General features: G+C 38.3%; 1 protein-coding gene and 1 non-coding gene across 2 annotated transcripts in view; one reads left to right on the forward strand and one right to left on the reverse strand.

Annotated features, from left to right (window-relative positions):
• The window catches only part of IntS1 (integrator complex subunit 1), a 44,942-nt gene that overhangs the window by 14,713 nt on the left and 8,034 nt on the right, over positions 1-22,195 (forward strand). The window contains exons 13-27 of the mRNA XM_090112305.1: positions 1,338-1,490; positions 2,000-2,159; positions 3,114-3,319; positions 3,933-4,137; positions 4,359-4,429; positions 4,874-5,045; positions 8,358-8,492; positions 8,786-8,966; positions 9,161-9,252; positions 9,899-10,041; positions 18,767-18,933; positions 19,428-19,597; positions 20,147-20,332; positions 21,082-21,250; positions 21,733-21,863. Coding sequence (XP_089968431.1) covers positions 1,338-1,490; positions 2,000-2,159; positions 3,114-3,319; positions 3,933-4,137; positions 4,359-4,429; positions 4,874-5,045; positions 8,358-8,492; positions 8,786-8,966; positions 9,161-9,252; positions 9,899-10,041; positions 18,767-18,933; positions 19,428-19,597; positions 20,147-20,332; positions 21,082-21,250; positions 21,733-21,863 — 2,341 coding nt within the window. The remainder of the gene's footprint in view (positions 1-1,337; positions 1,491-1,999; positions 2,160-3,113; positions 3,320-3,932; positions 4,138-4,358; positions 4,430-4,873; positions 5,046-8,357; positions 8,493-8,785; positions 8,967-9,160; positions 9,253-9,898; positions 10,042-18,766; positions 18,934-19,427; positions 19,598-20,146; positions 20,333-21,081; positions 21,251-21,732; positions 21,864-22,195) is intronic.
• Positions 841-913, reverse strand: TRNAR-UCG (transfer RNA arginine (anticodon UCG)). Its single transcript has one exon. It is a non-coding gene; the product is annotated as a tRNA-Arg (tRNA).

Below are 22,195 nucleotides of genomic sequence, written 5' to 3' on the forward strand. Positions count from 1 at the left end.
GAATCACCTTAATGGGTAAGTGACTTGGTGCTGCAAGAAAGACAGATACATTTATTGCTGCACTAGTTGTGCCGCGTGGATTCGACCAAGTACTTCTATAGCTTGTGTTCGAACTGATCGAGCAGATAGTGAGACGCGTGTGGAAGAAATAAAGAAAGAAAAAGTTTTCATTTCTTAACTATTCCTAGTCCAATGTTTTATTCCCATCGTACAATTCTGTCTTTGTCCTGTAACTTTTAAAACTACGCCCTGATAGTTGGCCTAAAATCTGCAAAACCTGATAGAAAAAGGCAATGCTGATGTATAAAAATTGGCATTTACTTTTTGAATAGCCCTCTTGGTGAAAGTGACCTTCAAAAATACTATTAATGCATATAAATTTTTCCTGTTTCAATATATTAGCATAATTTAGTCGGCTTGTGTCGACTTAAAAAGTTGATGTTTGCATCACTACATATTGTAAGTTATTTATTACAAATAAAACGTAAAATGTTTCCTGTTTATTTTGTATATTTGCTACTGTTATATAGCGTTTATGTAAGGCACAATGCTCAGGAAAAATATATTTCCTACGATCAGCGACCTTTCTTTCACATGATATTAATTTACAATTGTGTAAAATGGTAGTTGAAAACAGAACACGTTTTCGATCAATGTATAATATATTTTTTAATTATAATATAATTAATAAAACGACCACTAAAACTTTTCCTCATTTTAAAATTATTTGAAAATATGCAAATTCATAAGATTTATATCATTAAAACTTTTGTTACATATAAAACAATTTTCAATAACATGTTTGTAACCAATAAAAAAAATAAAATATTATATATTCTTCGACCGTGACAGGACTCGAACCTGCAATCTTCGGATCCGAAGTCCGACGCCTTATCCATTAGGCCACACGGTCCTTGTAGGGGTGGCTGAAATTCTGCACCACTACCTACGTCATTTGTTCGTGTGAAATCTAGACACAGTTTTGTTAGTTTTGAAATTATGTCTTCCGTTATTCCGTCTTGTAATATAAAAATTAAGATTCTTAAATAAATGTATTTGACTAGCTGTGCCGCGCGGTTAGTATCAGTCAACTTATTGCATAGTTAATCAATAACTAGTAGATTTAGGTTAGTCATTCAAATGAATCGAGTGTTGCTGGCTGACTGATTTTTAAGATGTTTTAAGGTCGGTGCAAACGGGTGGGACGATGTTTTGCGCATAGGGTTTGATTTAAATGTGATAAAAGGGTTTCAATCCTCAATAGCTTCCAATATTATTATCCTGTTATTCAATCATAACAAAAAATAAATTAAAAATATTTATTTTTTGTTGTCCAGCTACACAGCACCATCGCTAGCCATAACCTCGCTATACTGGCGCGGTTGGCTCGTGCTAACCATGCTGGCAGCTCACAACCCGCATCAGTTCGCTGAGCGAGCAGCTGCCGCTTACCCCACGCTCCGGGCGCTCATTGAGTGCTGTATCACCGGGTGAGGGACACTACACACATGCACTTTCCTATACACTAACATTATATCACTACACACTAACGCCAACTTACTTTACACTATACAATGCCATGACGCTAGACACTTTAGAAACAGTATACACTAACTAACACTACGTTGTGCATAACTTATTTACACAACTGTCACTAAACACTTATGTTTCCATATATTCCATATCGTAGTATAGTATTCCATATACTGGCAGGATCGCCATGCAATGGTTGGTTGTTAAATAAAACACTTTGATCCCGACTGTAGGCTGTTAATTATACTGTATTAAACTGCTTACTTTATTCAAAACAACAGGACTATATATAATTACAAACACATACAATAGATTGCACACTACAACCTACACAGTAACTTTTACACCCTTCTGCACTTAAATTGTACCATATACACTTTTGACAACACTAAATATTTACACTATATTACATTCACAGCAATTTGGCAACACTTTCATAATAAAATCTTTACAATGTTGTACACAGCAAGCCATCAATCGAATGGGTGTCCGGTACAGCAGAAACCGAGCGTGTGGAAGCGGAACGAGCGGCCATCTTGCAGCTGGAGACACACCTGGCTGCTGCAAGTGCACCTGGGAAGACTCCACAACCTATTACTGACCATTCGTCTAGATTGCTTGCACAGGTATCATTTCATTCTATCTTAATATATATAAATCTCGTGTCACAATGTTTGTCCTCAATGGACTCCTAAACCACTTAACCGATTATAATAAAATTCGCACACCATGTGCAGTTCGATCCAACTTGAGAGATAGGATAGTTTAAACATGTAGGTACCACGGGCGAAGCCGGGGTGGACCGCTATTAACTATAAAAACGACTGGACATCGGTCCAGTCGTTGTCGATCAATAATTTTTATTTCAATGTGTTCGTTATTGTCAGAAGAAGGATCTTATGAAAGAAAACCTCAAGAAATTTACGACAAAAAATTAAGAAATGACAGGACAACGTCTGTCCGGTCAGCTAGTAATTTATAGTTTCGGTAAATAAGCAAAGTCATTAGATTGTTACAGCGAGCAATAATATGATGCATCTAATAAGTAATGAAAGATATGCCATTCTAGCTTTCATAACTGATTCTAAAAAAATAGGTCTACTATCTATTGAGTATTGAGTCTGCATTTTGCATCGAAATTAATTTAAACTCTAACGTGTTTTGAAATGTTTGTGACTCAGTTGTAATTAGTTTAAATTCTGTTTAATGGACGATTAACAACTTTTTTTGTGCTTGAATATTCTCTCGCCTATTTTTCATCTGACACTTTTTTTGGGTTGCGCTCTATTTCCTCTTCCTACCAGCGGAAGCGACCTTTGTATTATTTTAAAATATTATGATATTATGATTATAAAGGATTATGAGAAAAGTTATTTTTGAAGTGAAAAATTCTTTAGCGGCGTTAAGCACTTTTTCTGTAATCGGTATAAAATCTTAAACTCGCGTCAGGACACGTGACCTGATCGAAAAAGCGTAAGACGGATACCATTCCAAAATATCAAACATGCTCAACGTTAATAATCAAGTTTTCACTTCTGCCGGCACTCCTGGAGTGCAACCCGTCTTTTTTTTTTTTTCAGCTGACGCTGCTCGAACCGGGCGAAGCAGCCCGCCGTCCCCCCGCGGGCGTGGCGGAAGCCCTGCAGACGCTCAGCTCGCAGCTGCGGCTGGGCCGGCTGCTGTGCCGGCAGCCCGCGCTGCTGCTGCAGCTGGTGGAGCGGCACGGCACGCGCCGCGCGATGCCCTGGCTGCACCAGCTGCTCAAGCACGACCGGCTCGAGCTCAGGTCTGTACTCGCCTGATACACAAGTGACACTTGTATGTGACACTTACAAGTGTCACTCGTATGTAACACTCACAAGTGACATGAAATGATTTTAAAAGAGCAACTATGGTGTTTCATTCCGGTTCTTCTCCATAGATGCTAAAATATTTTATAATTAATACGAAATTTATTTAATGTTCTTGCAATAAAGGTCAGTTTTGAATGTGGCTTGAGGCTTGAAATAAAAATGCGTTCTCTCACAACGATCGTTTATTAATATTTTATAATTAATACGAAATTTATTTAATGTTCTTGCAATAAAGGTCAGTTTTGAATGTGGCTTGAGGCTTGAAATAAAAATGCGTTCTCTCACAACGATCGTTTATTTGCTACTGACTTGACCTAACTACAATTTACAATCATAACATTTAAAAATATGTTTTTTATTTATTTATATAAAACCATTCCTACCATTACAGTTTACCCAATGCGATAGGGAGATCAAATTTAATTTATTATTTATCTCATCATCATTAGCCTATGTATGTTGGTTGGTAAAAAGTTAGGTCGTAATCCACTACGATGGCCAAGTGCTTTTTACCCATAAGAAGAATTAATCAGCTTGTATATACAGCGTGCTGCCCGTGCAATGTCTATGCGAGTTTCTGTCCGCGGGCGGGGCGGGGGGAGCGGGCGCGGGGGAAACTAGCAAGGCGGGGGAACTGTGCGCGCACGTGCGGCGCACGTTGCAGACGGAGGAGGGCGCGAGGGCTGTGCTGCATTACTATATGCACAGGCTTGCGCATGCGCACGCACCCACCAGGGCCTCCGCTACTAGGGTAAGTACACTTGGGATATAAGATTTGGTTTGGTGTTGAAGTGATCTAAACTAAAAAAAAATATCTGTATTGAATACAAACATTTTGTGAAAATACATCGTCATTATTATGAATTGAATATTTTGAAACTTAATTTAGACGAATTCATAATTAAAACTTATTTACTCAAACAAGTTTACCTACAAATTACAAAATTGCAAAAAGTTTTTCCTTTTTTACAGGGTCTAAAATTGGTATTATCAACATCGGACGACGCTACCGAGTTGGATTATAATTCTGACGTCAATCCTGAGTAAGTTTATTATTTCATTAACTTGTAGACATTTTTTATTCATTTAAATGTACAATGTTTTGTAACTTTATAGTAAACTAGCGGTCCGCCCCGGCTTCGCCCGTGGTACATATTTACGTTTTCTCTACATAAGAACCATCCTCGTACTTCAAGGAATATAATAAAAAAAGAATTATCGAAATCGGTTCAGCCGTTCTCAAGTTATGCGCTTACCAACACATTTTGGGATTCATTTTTATATTATAGATTTCCTGATAGACAACTGCACTATTTTTACCGTGTTAAACGCTATGTTTAAAATTTTACCCTGAGAGTTAAGAAGATTCTGCCTAATGTACGCGTAGGTAGAGTTTTGCTTTTGCTTGGACAATTTTTAGCATGATTTTGAGTTTAGTTGTTATACGTAAATGGCAGAAGCTCATAAAAACATTTTTTTATCCTCAGATCATGGCTACCGCTACTCCCAACGCTGCGTCACTGGGACGCACTACGCGGCGAAGCGTTGCGGCGTGTGCGTGCTGCATTATTAGTGGAGTGTGAGCCGACGCACTTATCTGCGTATCTGTCGTTCCTCGCTGAACACTGCGCTCCTGATGAGCTGACTGATACTGTGCTGGTAAGATATTAAACTGTCAACTAAAACTTGTTGTGCAGATCCAGCTTGAAGGACCAGAATTTTAGTCCTTCAAGCCGGATCTGTATGTGATATTGTTATGACTTCATATTTTTTTTTCAATTATTACTGATGAATGATGTAACATAGACTTAGAATTTCAATTCTGTATTTCTTGTTTTTAATAATTTGCTATTTGTGTTTCTTAAAGTTTGAAAAATAATATTCAAGGCTTGGCTAGCAAATTGTTAGAAATAGAATTGTTTCTGAATGATAACAATATTAAAATATTTTGTGTAACAGAACATTGGCTTAAACAATGTCAGTCGTTAGTAAATATTGAAAATTACAAATTAAAAAGTATATACTTTAGGACACAGGCTATTCACGGAGGTTCTGTTATTTTTGTACATGATAGTGTAAAATGTAAAGAACGAACTGACATTGTTAGTCTTTCTGTAGAACGGACCATTGAACTGTCCTGTGTGGAGCTGGAGCGTTATATTATTGTTTGCGTTTATAGACCCCCTTCCAGTGACTATAATATGTTTGAGACAGTCATGGAAGAAATATTAAAGCGTCTAAGCAGGAGTAAAAAAAAAGTTATAGTATGTGGTGATTTTAATATTGATTTACTTTTACAAACACAAACGGCTACACGAATTGTTAATTTGTTTCAGTCATTTAATCTATATAAACTTTTTAACGAACCCACACGAATTACACCTACTTCTGCAACTTGTATTGATAATATATACTGTGACTGCATCTGTTTAGAGAAAAATATTCTCAATACATTGACTTCGGATCACTGTGGCCAGAAAGTAGTTTTTGAATGGGATTGCATACCTACATTTAAAAGGATTAATGTTAGGCCTATAACTAAAAAAGGCATTAATAAATTTAGGAATAACATTAATAAAAACCTGCCCGTACTAAATGTTCAATCCTATCCTAATAGTCCTTGTGAAATGTTTAAAAATCTTTTTAATTTAGTACATAAAGAATTTGAAAAAATATTTAAAGTTAAATCTTTAAATATTACCAAGGATTTACCATTTAGTAAATGGGCGACAGCTAGTATACATAGGTGCAGGAACATTCTTTATGAATTATATGGTATGAAGCAATATAATAAAGACCCATCTTTTCTTAGTTATGTTAGAAATTACTCAAAAATTTTTAAAAAAGTTTGTTTCACTGCAAAGCGTTTGTATATCAAAGAAAAAATACGCGACTCTGATAATAAAGTTAAAACAGTTTGGTCAATTATTAATGGTGAAATGGGTAAAAGCAAATCAAGTAATGCCATAAAACTTGTAAATAATGACAGGGTTATTGACAAAAGTGCTGATGTTGCGCTTGCTTTTGAAGAATTCTTCAGTAGTGTCCCTGCTACTATTACTAATAGTTTAAATTCGTCTTCAGCACTTGCAGAGACCTTTTTGAGGGACCATGTTGCGGAGTGCAGTACATTATTTGAATTACGACACGTAACTGCTAATGATATTGTTACTGCCTTTAAGACGCTTAATCTTAAAAATACTTGTGATCTTTGGGGAATGTCCGTAAATTTAGTTAATAATATAATAGAAAATATTGCGAAAAATTTAGCTTCCATATTTAATAAGTGTTGTGACTATGGTACATTTCCTAATTTACTAAAGCTTAGTAAAGTTATACCTTTATTTAAGAAGGGCGATCAAGAAGACTGTAACAATTATAGACCTATCTCTATTTTACCAACATTAAGTAAGGTATTCGAGAAGTTAATATTAAACCAATTGAGTAGTCATTTTGCATCTAATAATTTACTGCACACCAAACAGTTTGGTTTCACAAAGGGGCGCTCAACCACAGATGCTGGAGTTGCACTTCTAACACATATATATAAGGCATGGGAAAACTCAAAAAATGCTCTAGGGATATTTTGTGACCTCTCCAAGGCATTTGACTGCGTTGAACATTGTACTTTGTTACGTAAACTTAATCACTATGGAATTAAAGGAAAAGCCCAGAACCTCATAGCGTCATACCTGCATGATAGGATACAGACTGTAGTTGTTAATGGAGAACGTTCTAGCGGTGCGTCAATTAACATTGGTGTTCCACAGGGGTCAATTTTAGGTCCCTTCTTGTTCTTGGTATATATCAATGATCTTCCCTATTATTTGCAGGATAGGTGTGAAATAGTTCTGTTTGCAGATGATACCTCATTAATTTTTAATGTGGATAGGCATGACCCAAATGTTGACGAAGTGAACAGTGCTCTTTTACACATATCTGAATGGTTTACTGCCAATAATTTATTATTAAATGCCAAAAAAACCACTTGTGTTGAATTTTTACTTCCTAATGTAAAAAAGTTGAACAGAGATATTACCTTGAACGGGGAGGTATTGCATCCTACTGAGTCTACTGTATTTCTAGGGTTAACATTGGACGAGAAACTACAGTGGGGAGCCCATGTCAACACCGCTGCAGGTAAGCTCAGTTCTGCTGCATATGCAGTCCGAAAAATAAGGCATCTCACCGATGAGGATACGGCTAGATTGGTTTATTTCAGCTACTTTCATAGCATTATGTCCTATGGAATTCTACTGTGGGGCAGGGCTGCAGATATAGAAACTATATTTATCTTACAGAAAAGAGCCATTCGCTCTATATATAATTTACGTGCTCGGGACTCACTAAGAGATCATTTTAAGAATACTGGTATCCTTACTGTACCATCACAGTATATATTTAATAATATTTTGCATGTACACAAAAGCTCTGACTTACACACAAGAGTAGGAGATAGACACGATTATGGCACAAGGAACAAGAATAGAATTGAAATGCCATTTTTCCGATTAGCTAAAGTTAAAAATTCATTTATGGGTCAAGGTATACGCTTATACAATAGAATTCCTCACAATATTAAAGAGTTTAGTAGTTCTAAATTTAAAACTTACATAAAAAATGTACTAGTTCAGAGAGCGTACTACAGTATTCAGGAATATATGGACGATAAAGACCCATGGAGGGTTGTCGCGTAAACACCACAGGACAGTTCTTTGGCATATTATGTAGTTAGGTAGATATAAGTTACATATTATGTAAATTTATTGACATTATTTAAAAGAGCAACTATGGAGTTTCTTGCCGATTCTTCTCCATAGATACTGCTTTCCGAATCGGTGGTAAATGTTAAAAATACTATGTAATGACGATTCGAAAGTGCTACTAAATAGTAGTCTAATTGAATAAATAAATGTTTGAGTTTGAGTTTGAGTTTGAAAACTTTTTGACATTTTCAATTTTTTTTTTCAGGATCTGAGCCAAGTGCTGATGGAGCGCACCACAGTGATGGCGCACGTGCTGCCAGCGGAGCGCGCCGAGCGCTGCGCCGCACGGCACCGCGCGTTGCACTCCGCTACCACGATACTGTACACGCACTTGCGGCAGGTGTGTAACTGAGCCAAGTGCTGATGGACCTTTAGTACCTTTTACGCACGGCAGAGGCCGCTATTCAAATTCCCATACAAATGCTATCGATGACGATACGAACACTTTGACGATATACCGTTACGCGTACGCACGTTCAGGCACATACGCACACGCACGCACGTGCGTTACATACGCACTCATGTGCGTTTTAATGCTCTGAGTGAGTTGTGAATTTATTTTCGTAGACAATTTTGGTATATTGTCACCTAAATAAGAACTACAAACATTTAACTTTGATAAAAAAAACACAGGTATTATCAATGGGCGAGCAACCGGAACCACCAGAACCGATGGACGATTCAGAAGAGGGTGCTAGTACATGGAGTGGTGGGGAGAAGGTCACGTTGCAGTGGACCAATGGCAGACGGGCTACATTGCACGTGGTCATTGCGCACGCGCATCTGAAGCTCTTGTGCTATGGACCATCTATGTGTGAGTGTTTTCAGCTATTTATTATAAAAAAAAACAATAAGTTATTTTGTCAGGATCATGTTAATTGTGAACTTCTGCTTTTTGACTATTTTTTTACTAGGCACATGTTTTATACAGCAAAAGAAAATTTAAAACAAAATCCGTATTTTCGATAAGAAATAACAACCTTTGCTGAGTTTCGAACTATATTTTAGATGACACGAACCAGGAGATGTACACGTGGCTGCAAAGCATGTGGGTGGGGGCCGATGCGCCTGAGACGCTCATCGGAGAATCTCCTGAAGAAGTAAGTTCTGACATAGGCTGACATCACCATAAACTGTTTTATAATGTAAAATTTTTTCAAACAATATTTTGATTTTTTAACTTTGGTATTTGTATCAAAGTTTGCTAAAAATATTTATAAATGATCGTGGTGCGCACGCGCACATATTGAAGTAACGTTGTTAATTATTAAAATAGTAGCAGTGCGCAAAAAAAAAGAATTTTAATCATATCCCTTATATCAGTATAACGGACACACTGTATATTGGTCCTTCGAGCTGGGTTTGAACTATTAACTTGCCATTATTAATAGTTTTTCGTCTAAAAATGTGATGTGCTGCTGCGTGTCTGACTGGTTACTGGGTTTTAACTTTAGTAGTAGTATTTTTTTGTCTGAAATCTATACTAATATTATAAAGCTGAAGAGTGTTTGTTTGAACGCGCTAATATCAGGAACTACTGGTCCGATTTAAAAAAAATATAATTTAGATAGCCCATTTATCGAAGAAGGCTATAGGCTATATCATCACGCTAAGACCAACAGGAGCGGAGCAATGCGAGTGAAACCGCGGAGCACAGCTAGTATGTAATATCTGTGTACAGGGTGTGCTTCTATATGACTGGTTACGGTTTCACTAGTGCCTTAATTACGTAATGTCTGTGTACAGGGTGTGCTATTACCTGATTGGTTACGCTTACACCTGGTGCGATCAGCGCGGCCAGCGTTACTGGAGGCGGGGCTCCGTGGGCTGCCTGCTCACAAGCTGGCCCTCTTTATACAGACATTTGGCATGCCTGTCGCGTCTATGAGGTACTGACTGACTGAATTTACCATATTTAGTGGTGGATTTTATTGATTTTATCGTCAAAATACTTAAATATAAAAGATAGCAATATGAGCCGATTACTTCGGATTTGTTTGGTTAGGGTTCTGTTTTTAAATTGTTTTTGAAGTTTAACTTCTTTAGGCGCGTTGGGAGTAAAATTTCAAGGTCGCGTCATGGGAATAGCGTTACGTCATTGAGTATGGTGTCGATTTTGATGGTTTTTAATCTTGCCAAAGAAGTTTCACTTCTGAGTTCTGACACGTGTTCTCGGCACATACGCTCTATACAGGGTGTCCCAAAAAGTAGTGATGAACGGAAGCTGGGAGGTAGAGGACCTAGAGGGCTATCCGAATCACCCCCATGTATGTTATGCGATTTTTCGTATTTTCGGAGTTATGACGTTTTTTTCAATTTTTCACCTATCGCCGAGTACGATGATATTTTCACTCATGGTGACGTCAATTGTTGCGCTAGATGCTTGATTTTTTTTTGTTTACTAAGCTGAAAGATAGGCCAATTCAGTATGGTAACATTTACTATCGTTAGATCTTCGAATGGAATAAAAAAAAGAATTAAATGCCAAGAAAGATAAAATTACCCAGTATTTTCACCACTTCAAGGGCCCGTAAAAAAATAAAATCTCATAAAAAAAACGTGCCCGGGTGACTTATCTATACTTTTAAAAAATCATTGCAAGCGTTCAAATAATTTCATAGCGTTACATCTGTGCTTATTTTATTTTTTATTTATTTAATTTAATTCAGATAATTGCAATATCCATATAATTGTTAGTATCATGTTACCTTAAAAAACTATGTTAGTATTAAAATTACACAATTCATTATCAACAATACTATTTTAAATCATAATGTGCTTGAGACATGGATTTTATTCCAATGTCTCAAGACATTGCTTTCCCATCTATCCACGAAGAGAGATAGGATGCTGCTGGACGATTGCCGGACACGGCGCAACATGGATGCTGCTCTTTTCCGCATGATTGCGTGGAACCCGTCAGTGCGCGCCTCCGCAAACATTCCTGACGCACTACAGTATCTCGGCAAACCCAGCAACATCCTAAACATATTATTATATTGCACCCGGAGGGTATTGATCGCTCTCTGGGTGTAGCTAACCCATAGGCTACACGTGTAAAACGATTGGCAAAACGCTTTAAACAGACTCACCTTTACTTCGCGAGAGCAGCGTGCAAACCTACGGGCCAGCATGTTACCCCTGACGGCCAACGCCCTCCTCTCCCTCTCAATGTCGGCATCATCCACGAGTTCATCCGTGACCCAGTGGCCCAGATACTTGTATTGAGAGACCCTCTGTAATGGTGTATTGTCGAGAAACACCGGCGGGACTGAGTCAACTCTAAAACCACGCGATTGAAACACTAAAAGGTTACTCTTCTTTACATTATATCTGAGCCCGTGGGCCACGGCAAAATCTTCACACTTTTCTAAAAGCTTTCGTAACGCACTGATTGATGGAGCCAACAAAACCATGTCGTCTGCGTAACTTAAGTTGTTGACAAATTTACCGTCAATCGAGCAGCCGACACCAGTTCTATTGAGCCCAACAATCAGCTCATCCACATAAAAGTTAAAGAGCCGAGGAGACGTCAACCCCCCCTGTCTCACTCCGCACTCCAACCCGTACGGTTCAGAGAACACATTATTCCACCTCACCGAATTAATCTGGTGGCCATACCAATACTCAAAAACATCAATTAACTCTTCTGGAAGCTCCGTTTTATTCCTTAACTTCTGCCAAAGGAGATCATACGACACCATCTCAAAGGCCTTTGATAGATCTAGAAAACAGGCATATACGGGGGTTTTCCTCTTTGTGTAGTATTGGACCGTTTGCTTTAGACAATAAACAGCAGTTTCGGTAGACGAACCGGCTCTAAAGCCAAACTGTGCCTCGTCCAACTTTAGGTGTTTGCATAAATATCTGTCCAGCAAACCGTCCAACACTTTCGCCAATATCGTGGCCAAAGAGATGGGTCTATAGTTCGACTTATCCGAAGAGTCGCCTGTTTTATTTTTAAGTATTGGCACGACCACAGTTTTAATACAATCTTTCGGCAAATATGAGTGCCGAATGCATAGTGTGAAAAACATAGCCAAAATTCGCGGCAAATGAGAGCCAGCATTGACCAAATGCTCAACACTGAGACCGTCATGTCCAGGGGATTTACCTCTAACCATGTTTTTCAAACTCAAACAAACTCAAACTCAAACATTTATTTATTCAATTAGACTTCTTAAAGAAGCACTTTTGAAACGTCATTACATATTTTAAAATTTACCACCGATTCGGAAAGCAGTATCTACGGAGAAGAACCGGCAAGAAACTCCATAGTTGCTCTTTTAAATCATGTCAGTTTTACAATTTTACAAAATACATATAAGTATTGTAATAACATGCCAAAGAACTGTCCTGTGGTTTTTACGCGACAACCCTCCATGGGTTTTTATCGTCCATATATTCCTGAATACTGTAGTACGCTCTCTGAACTAGTACATTTTTTATATAAGTTTTAAATTTAGAACTACTAAACTCTTTAATATTATGAGGAATTCTATTGTAAAAGCGTATACCTTGACCCATAAATGAATTTTTAACTTTAGCTAATCGGAAAAATGGCATTTCAATTCTATTTCTGTTCCTTGTGCCATAACAGTGTCTATCTCCTACTCTTGTGTGTAAGTCGGCGTTTTTGTGTACATGCAAAATATTATTAAATATATACTGTGATGGTACAGTAAGGATACCAGTATTCTTAAAGAGATCTCTTAGTGAGTCCCGAGCACGTAAATTATATATAGAACGAATGGCTCTTTTCTGTAAGATAAATATAGTTTCTATATCTGCTGCCCTGCCCCATAGTAGAATTCCATAGGACATAATACTATGAAAGTAGCTGAAATAAACCAATCTAGCTGTATCTTCATCGGTGAGATGCCTTACCTTTCGGACTGCATATGCTGCTGAACTGAGCTTACCTGCAGCGGTGTTGACATGGGCTCCCCACTGTAGTTTCTCGTCCAATGTTAACCCAAGAAATACAGTCGATTCTGTAGGGTGTAATACCTCCCCGTTCAAGGTAATATTTCTGCTTAACTTTTTAACGTTTGGTAGTAAAAATTCAACACAAGTTGTTTTTTTGGCATTTAATAATAAATTATTAGCAGTAAACCAGTCGGATATGTGTAAAAGAGCACTGTTCACTTCGTCAACATTTGGGTCATGCCTATCCACATTAAATATTAATGAGGTATCATCTGCAAACAGAACTATTTCACACCTATCCTGTAAATAATAAGGTAGATCATTGATATATACCAAGAACAAGAAGGGTCCTAAAATAGATCCCTGTGGAACACCAATGTTAATTGACGCACCGCTAGAACGTTCTCCATTAACAACTACAGTTTGTATCCTATCATGCAGGTATGAGGCTATGAGGTTCTGAGCTTGTCCTTTAATCCCATAGTGATTAAGTTTACGCAATAAGGTACAATGTTCAACGCAGTCAAATGCCTTGGAGAGGTCACAAAATATCCCCAAAGCATTTTTTGAGTTTTCCCATGCCTTATATATATGTGTTAGTAGTGCAACTCCAGCATCTGTGGTTGAGCGCCCCTTTGTGAAACCAAACTGTTTGGTGTGCAGCAAATTATTAGATGCAAAGTGACTAGTCAATTGGTTTAATATTAACTTTTCGAATACCTTACTTAATGTTGGTAAAATCGAGATAGGTCTATAGTTGTTACAGTCTTCTTGATCGCCTTTCTTAAATAGAGGTATAACTTTACTAAGCTTTAATAAATTAGGAAATGTACCATAGTCACAACACTTATTAAATATAAAAGCTAAATTGTTCGCAATATTTTCTATTATATTATTAACTAAATTTACGGACATTCCCCAAAGATCACAAGTATTTTTTAAATTTAGTGTCTTAAAGGCTGTAACAATATCATTAGCAGTTACGTGTCGCAATTCAAATAATGTGCTGCACCCCGCAACATGGTCCCTCAAAAAGGTCTCTGCAAGTGCTGAAGACGAATTTAAATTATTAGTAATGCTAGCAGGGACACTACTAAAGAAATCTTCAAATGCAAGCGCAACATCAGCATTTTTGTCAATTACCATGCCATTATTAACAAGTTTTATGGTATTACTTGATTTGCTTTTACCCATTTCACCATTAATAATAGACCAAACTGTTTTAACTTTATTATCGGAGTCGCGTATTTTATCTCTGATATACAAACGCTTCGCAGTAAAACAAACAATTTTAAAAGTTTTAATTACCGACGCCACTTCTATCGCCGTGATTTGGACCGGATTACAAACAGACGGACGGTTCTCAGTGCTGGACACTTGCCGCCGCTGGCTTAACGGTTCGACTCTAAAATGATCCCTAAACAAGTTAGCTATGCTCATGGCGTCAGTAGCGTTACCGACACTGAGAGGATTTCCTGTTCTATGGTTCATTTTATTAGTTTGTTTCCAGAAATTTTTGAAGTCCCTTTTAGCGTGTAGCGAGGCCAGAACATCCATTTTCATCATTTGCTCGTTATTTTGGCACCATTTTAGTTTTTTCTTAAACTCTCTACGTGATTCAGCCATGTTATTGTAGATAGGCCCGGTATTAGGCCGGCCACAGATCAACCATTCCTTAAAGAAAAAACGTGCTTTTCGATGCAGAGGATGCACATGTTTGTTCCAGCCAACCACTCGCTTCCTATGATGACGATGACCAGACGTACAGATATGACTGGCCACCGCGGCTTCTGACATAATACTTATAATATTAGAATACATTTTATCTATAATTATCGTGTGTTGTCTATCTTTACACATTTTATCATAACAGTCACTCAATTCAATTGGCAAATTAACATTTTTAAAGTGCGATTGACATAGGCTGTGGTAATGATTTATTTGGCTACAATTACGATCACCCCACAACACCTTGCTTAGGCTGGATAAATTAACACTAGATTCAGGTTGCAGAACATTAATGTTACAATTAATCTCAAGAGGTAGATGATCAGACCATGTGGAATTGTAATGAACATTAACATCAGAAACAGAACGCCAAGCTGCCTCGGTCACAACGCAGTGATCGAGCCATCGTGTAGTTCCATGTGCGTCACTAACAAATGTGAACGTGTCAGACATAATACCTAATTTTAAAATATCAGCGCACACCCATTTTTGGTCTTGACAAAATTTCAATAATTCCCTACCAAACAGTGTGTGTGGGTGTGCATTAAAATCTCCTAAAATAAAAACAGAGGCGATATTTGTACTGTCAATAATAGCACTTATTTCACTTAAGCACTCTGTAAAGTCAGGTAAGTTCTCACTGTTATCAACGGGCATATACACTGAAAAAACTAGAAATGACCTGTCATACACCTGAACACTTATTGCGGCTAGCCGCACACTATTGCACGTAATTACAGACACTGCCTTAAACGCACTTTTACGCCACAGTAACCCCACTCCACCGTGAGGCCTTCCTCTTATGATACCAGCCGAGGTATCGACAGCTGACGTTCCCGTAAACCCGTAGTCGCGGTTTATACTCCCCAAGAACTGCAAGTCATGCGGAAATAGCCACGTTTCCTGCAGAGCTAGTATGTCGGCCTGTTGGCATAATTGCCTAATATAATCTACAGAACGTATGGCCGACTTACAGTTAAAAGTAATAAATTTACATTGTAGTCTTGGTGCACTATTGTTGGCCATTTTGGTTCTTACTATATAACTTATCTGTATCATGCAGTCTGCGACTGAAGTGTACAAAACGACGAAAGGAAATACCTTCAGGCCATAGAGTATTATCCAAAAATAGCTCCAATTTGTGCCTAGGCACAAATACTTTATAAGCATTATATTCCTTTTCCTGTTTCATTTTTATTGCTTCAATGTTTACGTCCACTTGCGTTTTATCCTTAATATAGTTTGATATGTCTAAAAGCGAGGTAGCCTTATCAACATTATTTATAAACAAAGGAATTTTTATTTCGGCGGCCTTGAATTTACTCTCCGCATTAGTTAAAGCTTTTCCTTTTTGACCAATAAATCTGTATCTATTTTTATTTTTCTTTTGAACAATAGTCCAGTTTGAATCCATATTTACGTTACTTAATCCTTCAGAACGCACAATATCAGCGAACGAAGCTCGCGCATCGCATTGGTTTGAATTCAATAGAATAGCGCGTGATTCAACATCAGCTGTGAGGCCACTCGCCTTTGCGTTCCGTCTCAGTGCATGCGTACTCGATAACGGCTGCTCAAGTGAAGAAACCGCGGTGCGGGCCTCCACGCGCCCAGCCGGCGACGACGACGTTATAGGCTTAGGTGCGACCGAGACAGCCACATTGCAACGTTCTTCCGTGCGCGAGCGAGGTGGTTGCTCCGCACTCGGGTCGTTAACTTCCTTTGTTTGCGAACAATGCGCTAGCGTCGGCTTAGGAGATAGATAACATGAATCATCTGATTCATTATTACACACAATATAGGCACCGCGCTTCCGATTTATATTTTTAAAGCTGTTGTTTAGTAAGTGAGTATTAAAACTTGCACTGCCCGATCGACTTTTAATGCATTCCTCTCTTACTTTAGACAGCTGATCGTTCGTTACATACGTATTCTTAATATTTATTATATCATTTTGGATGATTAGAATATCCTTTAACAGCCTACTTACGTCTACATGGTCGAACGTAATTGGTGGCAGTTTATTCAAATTCCGTGCAACAAAAATAGGTAGCTTCTCTGGTTCAACAATCTTGAATATTTCAATCATATCATAAAGATCCTTATCGTTTTTTCCATCCTTGTTTTTACGCTTGATATTGCGTTTATCCGTACATTTAAACAAAATCGCCTTAGCTATTTCGATATCTTCCTTCGTAAAGGCTGTAGCACATATTCTTGCTAGACTTTCACTGTCCATCACCTCATGCTTATTTTGCACAAAAGTTAATAATTCATTGATAACTAACTTATTCACTAACTCGGAACCGTTATTAACCGAGGTCAACGACATCGCGCGCCGATTAGTCCGAACGAGACGAACACCCGAGACAGACTGGCCTTATGGCCTTTCACGATACTTCTGAATGAATTCATATACCTACTTGAGTTTGGACATCTATACATATCTTCTACTAGCGGTCCGCCCCGGCTTCGCCCGTGGTACATATTTACGTTTTCTCTACATAAAAACCATCCTCGTACTTCAAGGAATATAATAAAAAAAGAATTATCGAAATCGGTTCAGCCGTTCTCGAGTTATGCGCTTACCAACACATTTTGCGATTCATTTTTATATATATCTATAATATAAAAATGAATACCAGTTCAAATGAAGGCCAATTCAGTATGGTAACATTTACTATCGTTAGATCTTCGAATGGAATAAAAAAAATAATTAAATGCCAAGAAAGATAAAACTTACCCTGTGGTGAACATCACCACTTCAAGGGCCCGTAAAAAAATAAAATCACACAAAAAAAGTTTTCCGTTTGTTGAAAGAAATAACCCGAAAATTCATAGTAGCAGAAGAAACCATTAAAAATGATAAAATTAAAATTCAGATATTTAAAAGACAACTTTTTATGGTGATGTCGCACTTGCACTGAGCAACAGCGGGGTCATTTTAAAAATTTCTGGTAATTAAACACCTTGTTATTGGTTTTAATTTGTTTTTATTGATCATCATGTTAATTCAATTTTTGCACTTACCACATTTAGATTTAAATTTTTCGATTGAAGCCTTCTGAATAATAAAATGAAATTTTCAGGGTAGCTACCTGATAGATAGAGCAAGTTTTTAAAAGCCAAACGGAAAACTTTTTTTATGTGATTTTATTTTTTTACGGGCCCTTGAAGTGGTGAACATAGTAGGTAATTTTATCTTTCTTGGCATTTAGTTCTGTTTTTATTCCATTCGAAGATCTAACGATAGTAAATGTTACCATACTGAATTGGCCTATCTTTTAGCTTAGCAAACAAAAAAAAATCAAGCATCTAGCGCAACAATTGACGTCACCATGAGTGAAAATATCATCGTACTCGGCGATAGGTGAAAAATTTAAAAAAACGTCATAACTCCGAAAATACGAAAAATCGCATAACATACATGGGGTTGATTCGGATTGCCCTCTAGGTCCTCTACCTCCCAGCTTCCGTTCATCACTACTTTTTGGGACACCCTGTATATACTAATATTATAAATCTGAAGAGTTTGTTTGTTTGAACGCGCTAATCTCAGGAACTACTGGTCCTATTTGAAAAATTCTTTCAGTGTTAGTTAGCCCATTTATCGAGGAAGGCTGCAGGCTATATATATCATTACGCCAAGGCCAACATGAGCGGAGCCAAGTGGGTGAAACCGCGAAGCACAGCTAGTTTTAAATATTACCGGCTCTACATTAGTGCCGTGAAGCGTGAAGAACAGGCGTGAACGTGAATGTGGATGGTTTTCGCGGGGTTCACGCATGTTCACGCCAGTTCCCCGATCGGAGTCGGTACGGCGTGAATTCACGGCGTGAATTCGCGTGTGAATTCACGAATTTGGCATGCTTTTCGCGTCTATGAGGTACTGACTGACTGAATTTGGCATACGCTGAAATTGGCACTATTGTGGAGCTGGCATATGTGTGTGTGCAGCGCGCTGCTGGCGGCGCTGGACGCGTGCCCGGTGAGCGCGGTGGTGCGGCTGGGCGTGGAGCGCGGCTACATGGCGCAGCTGCTGCGCGTGCAGCGCGCGCGCGGGGCCACCGGCGGCGCCGCCTTCGCCGCCGTGCTCAAGCTGCAGCGCGCGCACGCGCCGCCCGGTGAGTGCCCCCGCAGCCCCGCCCCCGCACCCTGCCCCTGCAACCTGCCCTCCGTACCATAGCCCCCCGCACCCTGCTCTTCGCACCATTAACTTCACCCCCCGCACCCTGCCCCACACCATTGTGCAGTGGCTACACGTGTAGACAAAATTCTACCATCGAAAAAGGGCGGATCCTCGACCATTCTACTCGACTGGCCGATAAGACCCCGATGAATGATGCTGGAAAATTGTATATGTTCTCTCTAGCGAAAACGTTTCGCTTGCGCGATTCAGAGCAAGGTGTCGCTACACGCGTGTTTTAGATTTTTCAAAAAACTACTTCTTTCAACGATTTTCGATAACTGTCAATTCGAACTGACACCTAACAGACGCTTTATAGCTTTAACGATAATTTAACATCTACCCGCATTCGACTACATTCGTATTACACCATTTTTTGAAAAATTTACCCTATACATGCAAACTTAAAATACCATTCACATAACCTTGTAGATGACACGCTATTCGTGGAACCCGCTCTGCCAGAGGAGGCCTGCGAGGCGTGGGACTGCGCCCCCGAGCCCCCGCGCTCCACCTCACACGCCGCGCTACTTGCTACTGCGTTCACTGGAGCCAATACCTATAGTGGCGATCTGGATACTGGATTCACGCAGTTGAACACTGTAAGTTGTTGCAATTAGTGAATAAATAAATAATATGTATCAGTTAATTATATGTATCAGCGCTGTACCTTGACTGATTAACTGTACCCTGATATATAGGTGACTGAAATTTGAAACACATTGTTAAAAATAATACAATAATGAATTAGTCGCTGAAAATCAGCGCTGCGACGTTGCTGACAACACCATTTGATTCCTTAAATTTGTTCAAAAACATCTGAACACTATAAAGTATCACCATTATAGATAACAATACAATTAAGGGCCGACTTTTCAATGCTTGGATAAAACTTATCCGTCCAATAAAGTATTACACGATAATATTAAAATGTCACGTAAACTGTCAAATACGGGCAACAAGAATACGTTTTTAAAATGCTAGTTTTATACATTATTCGACGAATAAGTTTTATCCAAGCATTGAAAAATCGGCCCTAAAAATAAGTAAATTGTAATCTGCTGATAATCAGCGCTGTGAATTTGCTGTCATCAACATCAGTGTGTGTCTTTAAATAATTCATATATGTATAATAACATATGCTCTTCCAGCAAATCCTCGAAGAAACACGCACCACCAGCGGCCAAGCCACGAGCACAGCATTGGACTTCTTCCGCGGAGTGGCAGCAGCAAGCTGTGCCGGCTCCGACCCGCTGTGCGGCGTGCTGGCCCGCCCGCACTACGCGGCGCCGCTCGTGCGCAGCTTGCTGCACGCGGCGCCGCGAGGCCTGCCAGAGGTAAACATTAAAAAAAATGTGTGCGTGTACTAGTGTACACACGTAAGAAGTGAAACTTCTTTATGACCTTAAAAATGTCACGCGTACGGCGTAACGCAAAAATGTTACACTAAATTTTTGTCTAACCCCGATAAGAAAGAGAATTTTTATCTAACCCCGAAAGAGATAAAGAAATTTCAGTTTTTATGACCTTATTTTTCAAAAAATAATTTACTATATGCAACTTTACAGAAATACGTTTAATTAAGTAGGGATAAGAAAAAGATGGCGCGTAACGGAAAAATGTCACGCGTAACTAAAAAATCTTACACTAAATTTTTTTCCAACCCCGATAAAGAAGTTTCACTTCAAAAATAATTAAATGATGTTATTTGTGCTCTATGTGATTCATTAAATGTAACACCTGTTGGTGAACCTTAAAATTTATTTTAGTTTGTTTGAACGCGCTAATCTCAGGAACTACTGGTCCGATTTGAAAAATTCTTTCGGTGTTAGATAGCCCGTTTATCGAGGAAGGCTGTAGGCTATATATCATTACGCCAAGACCAACAGAAGCAGAGCCAAGCGGGTGAAACTGTGAACCGTAGTTAATATTAAGACAAATTGAAGAAATCTGTATTTTTAATTATTCTATGAGTCATCAACAGCAGTTCTATAGACACAAAACAAATTTTTTATTCAATCATTTTTCATTATTATAAATTTTAAATTCTATGGCATGTATAACATATTTTTAATATGTCATCCAGATATGTAACGCACTCCTCGCACGCATGAGTTACGTGCGCGGTCCCGTTTACGACGCACTTCGAGCTGGTGCCAACTTAAGTGCTACAAGTGTTGGTGCAAGTGTTAGTGTTGCTGCCATCTCGCTACCGAACCTACCACCGTGTGCTACGAAGGAACAGATTATTGCTGGTATGTTTTTTTTGTAATTTGGTAGATTATTGGATTAAGACTTTGTAAATATTATAATGACAGTTCTGTGGTTCGTTGAACTTTAAAACATAACTTGCTAACAACATATTACCTCAAAAAAATTTAAACACAGTCTAACTTTAAACCAGGGATCTGTCACTTTGATAGTTGTCTATGTGAAATACGACAAAACCAGATTTAAGAGTAATTAATGTTTAACCCTGTCTAAAGTTTTTAGTGTTAAGACAGATAATGTTTTATTTCCAACACTGCTTCCAATAAAAATAAAAATACTCATTGCTGTACAAACAACGACATCACTAATTTATTTGATCACACACACACCATATGTGTGTGTGTTGACATATTTTATGTTATAGCAAATTTTAAATCAATGTAAAATATATAGGTTAAACGGCCAAAATAAACAAGAAAATTTAACTGGTACTCAAAATGTTGCATTAAATTTAATTTGAACACAGCATTCGAGTCAGCGACTTCAAGTACGCTAGAAGCGATTGGAAACCATATAATCGAGACGCAGGACACTCAGCTGGTTGTGGACGCCATTTCGCAGCTGCTCCAGAACAACCAAGATGGAAAGTACGATCTGGTAAGTACCATTACATAGTTGAATTTTACTATATCTTCCTAGATTGACTTGCCTTATCTAAAAAGACTGTGCTTCTAGATTTCTTTTAACAGTTTTTCAGATTCAAGATTTACTGATTGAAATAAAATGAAATAAATGTATTTGTCCATTTCTTCCAAGCCAGAGGTCGTGGGTTCGATTCCCACCCTGGGCAAATATTTGTGTGATGAGCATATTTGTTTGCTCTGTGTCTGTTTGTTAATAATTATCTATATAAGTATTTATTTAAAATTATATAATATGTATGTTTATCAGCCATCTGGTTTCCATAACACAAGCGAAAGCTTAGTATG

Source organism: Colias eurytheme, chromosome 18 (assembly GCF_061535395.1).
Source record: "Colias eurytheme isolate Ceu_HAF_F1 chromosome 18, ilColEury1 Martin Lab GWU primary, whole genome shotgun sequence".
NCBI lineage: Eukaryota > Metazoa > Arthropoda > Insecta > Lepidoptera > Pieridae > Colias > Colias eurytheme.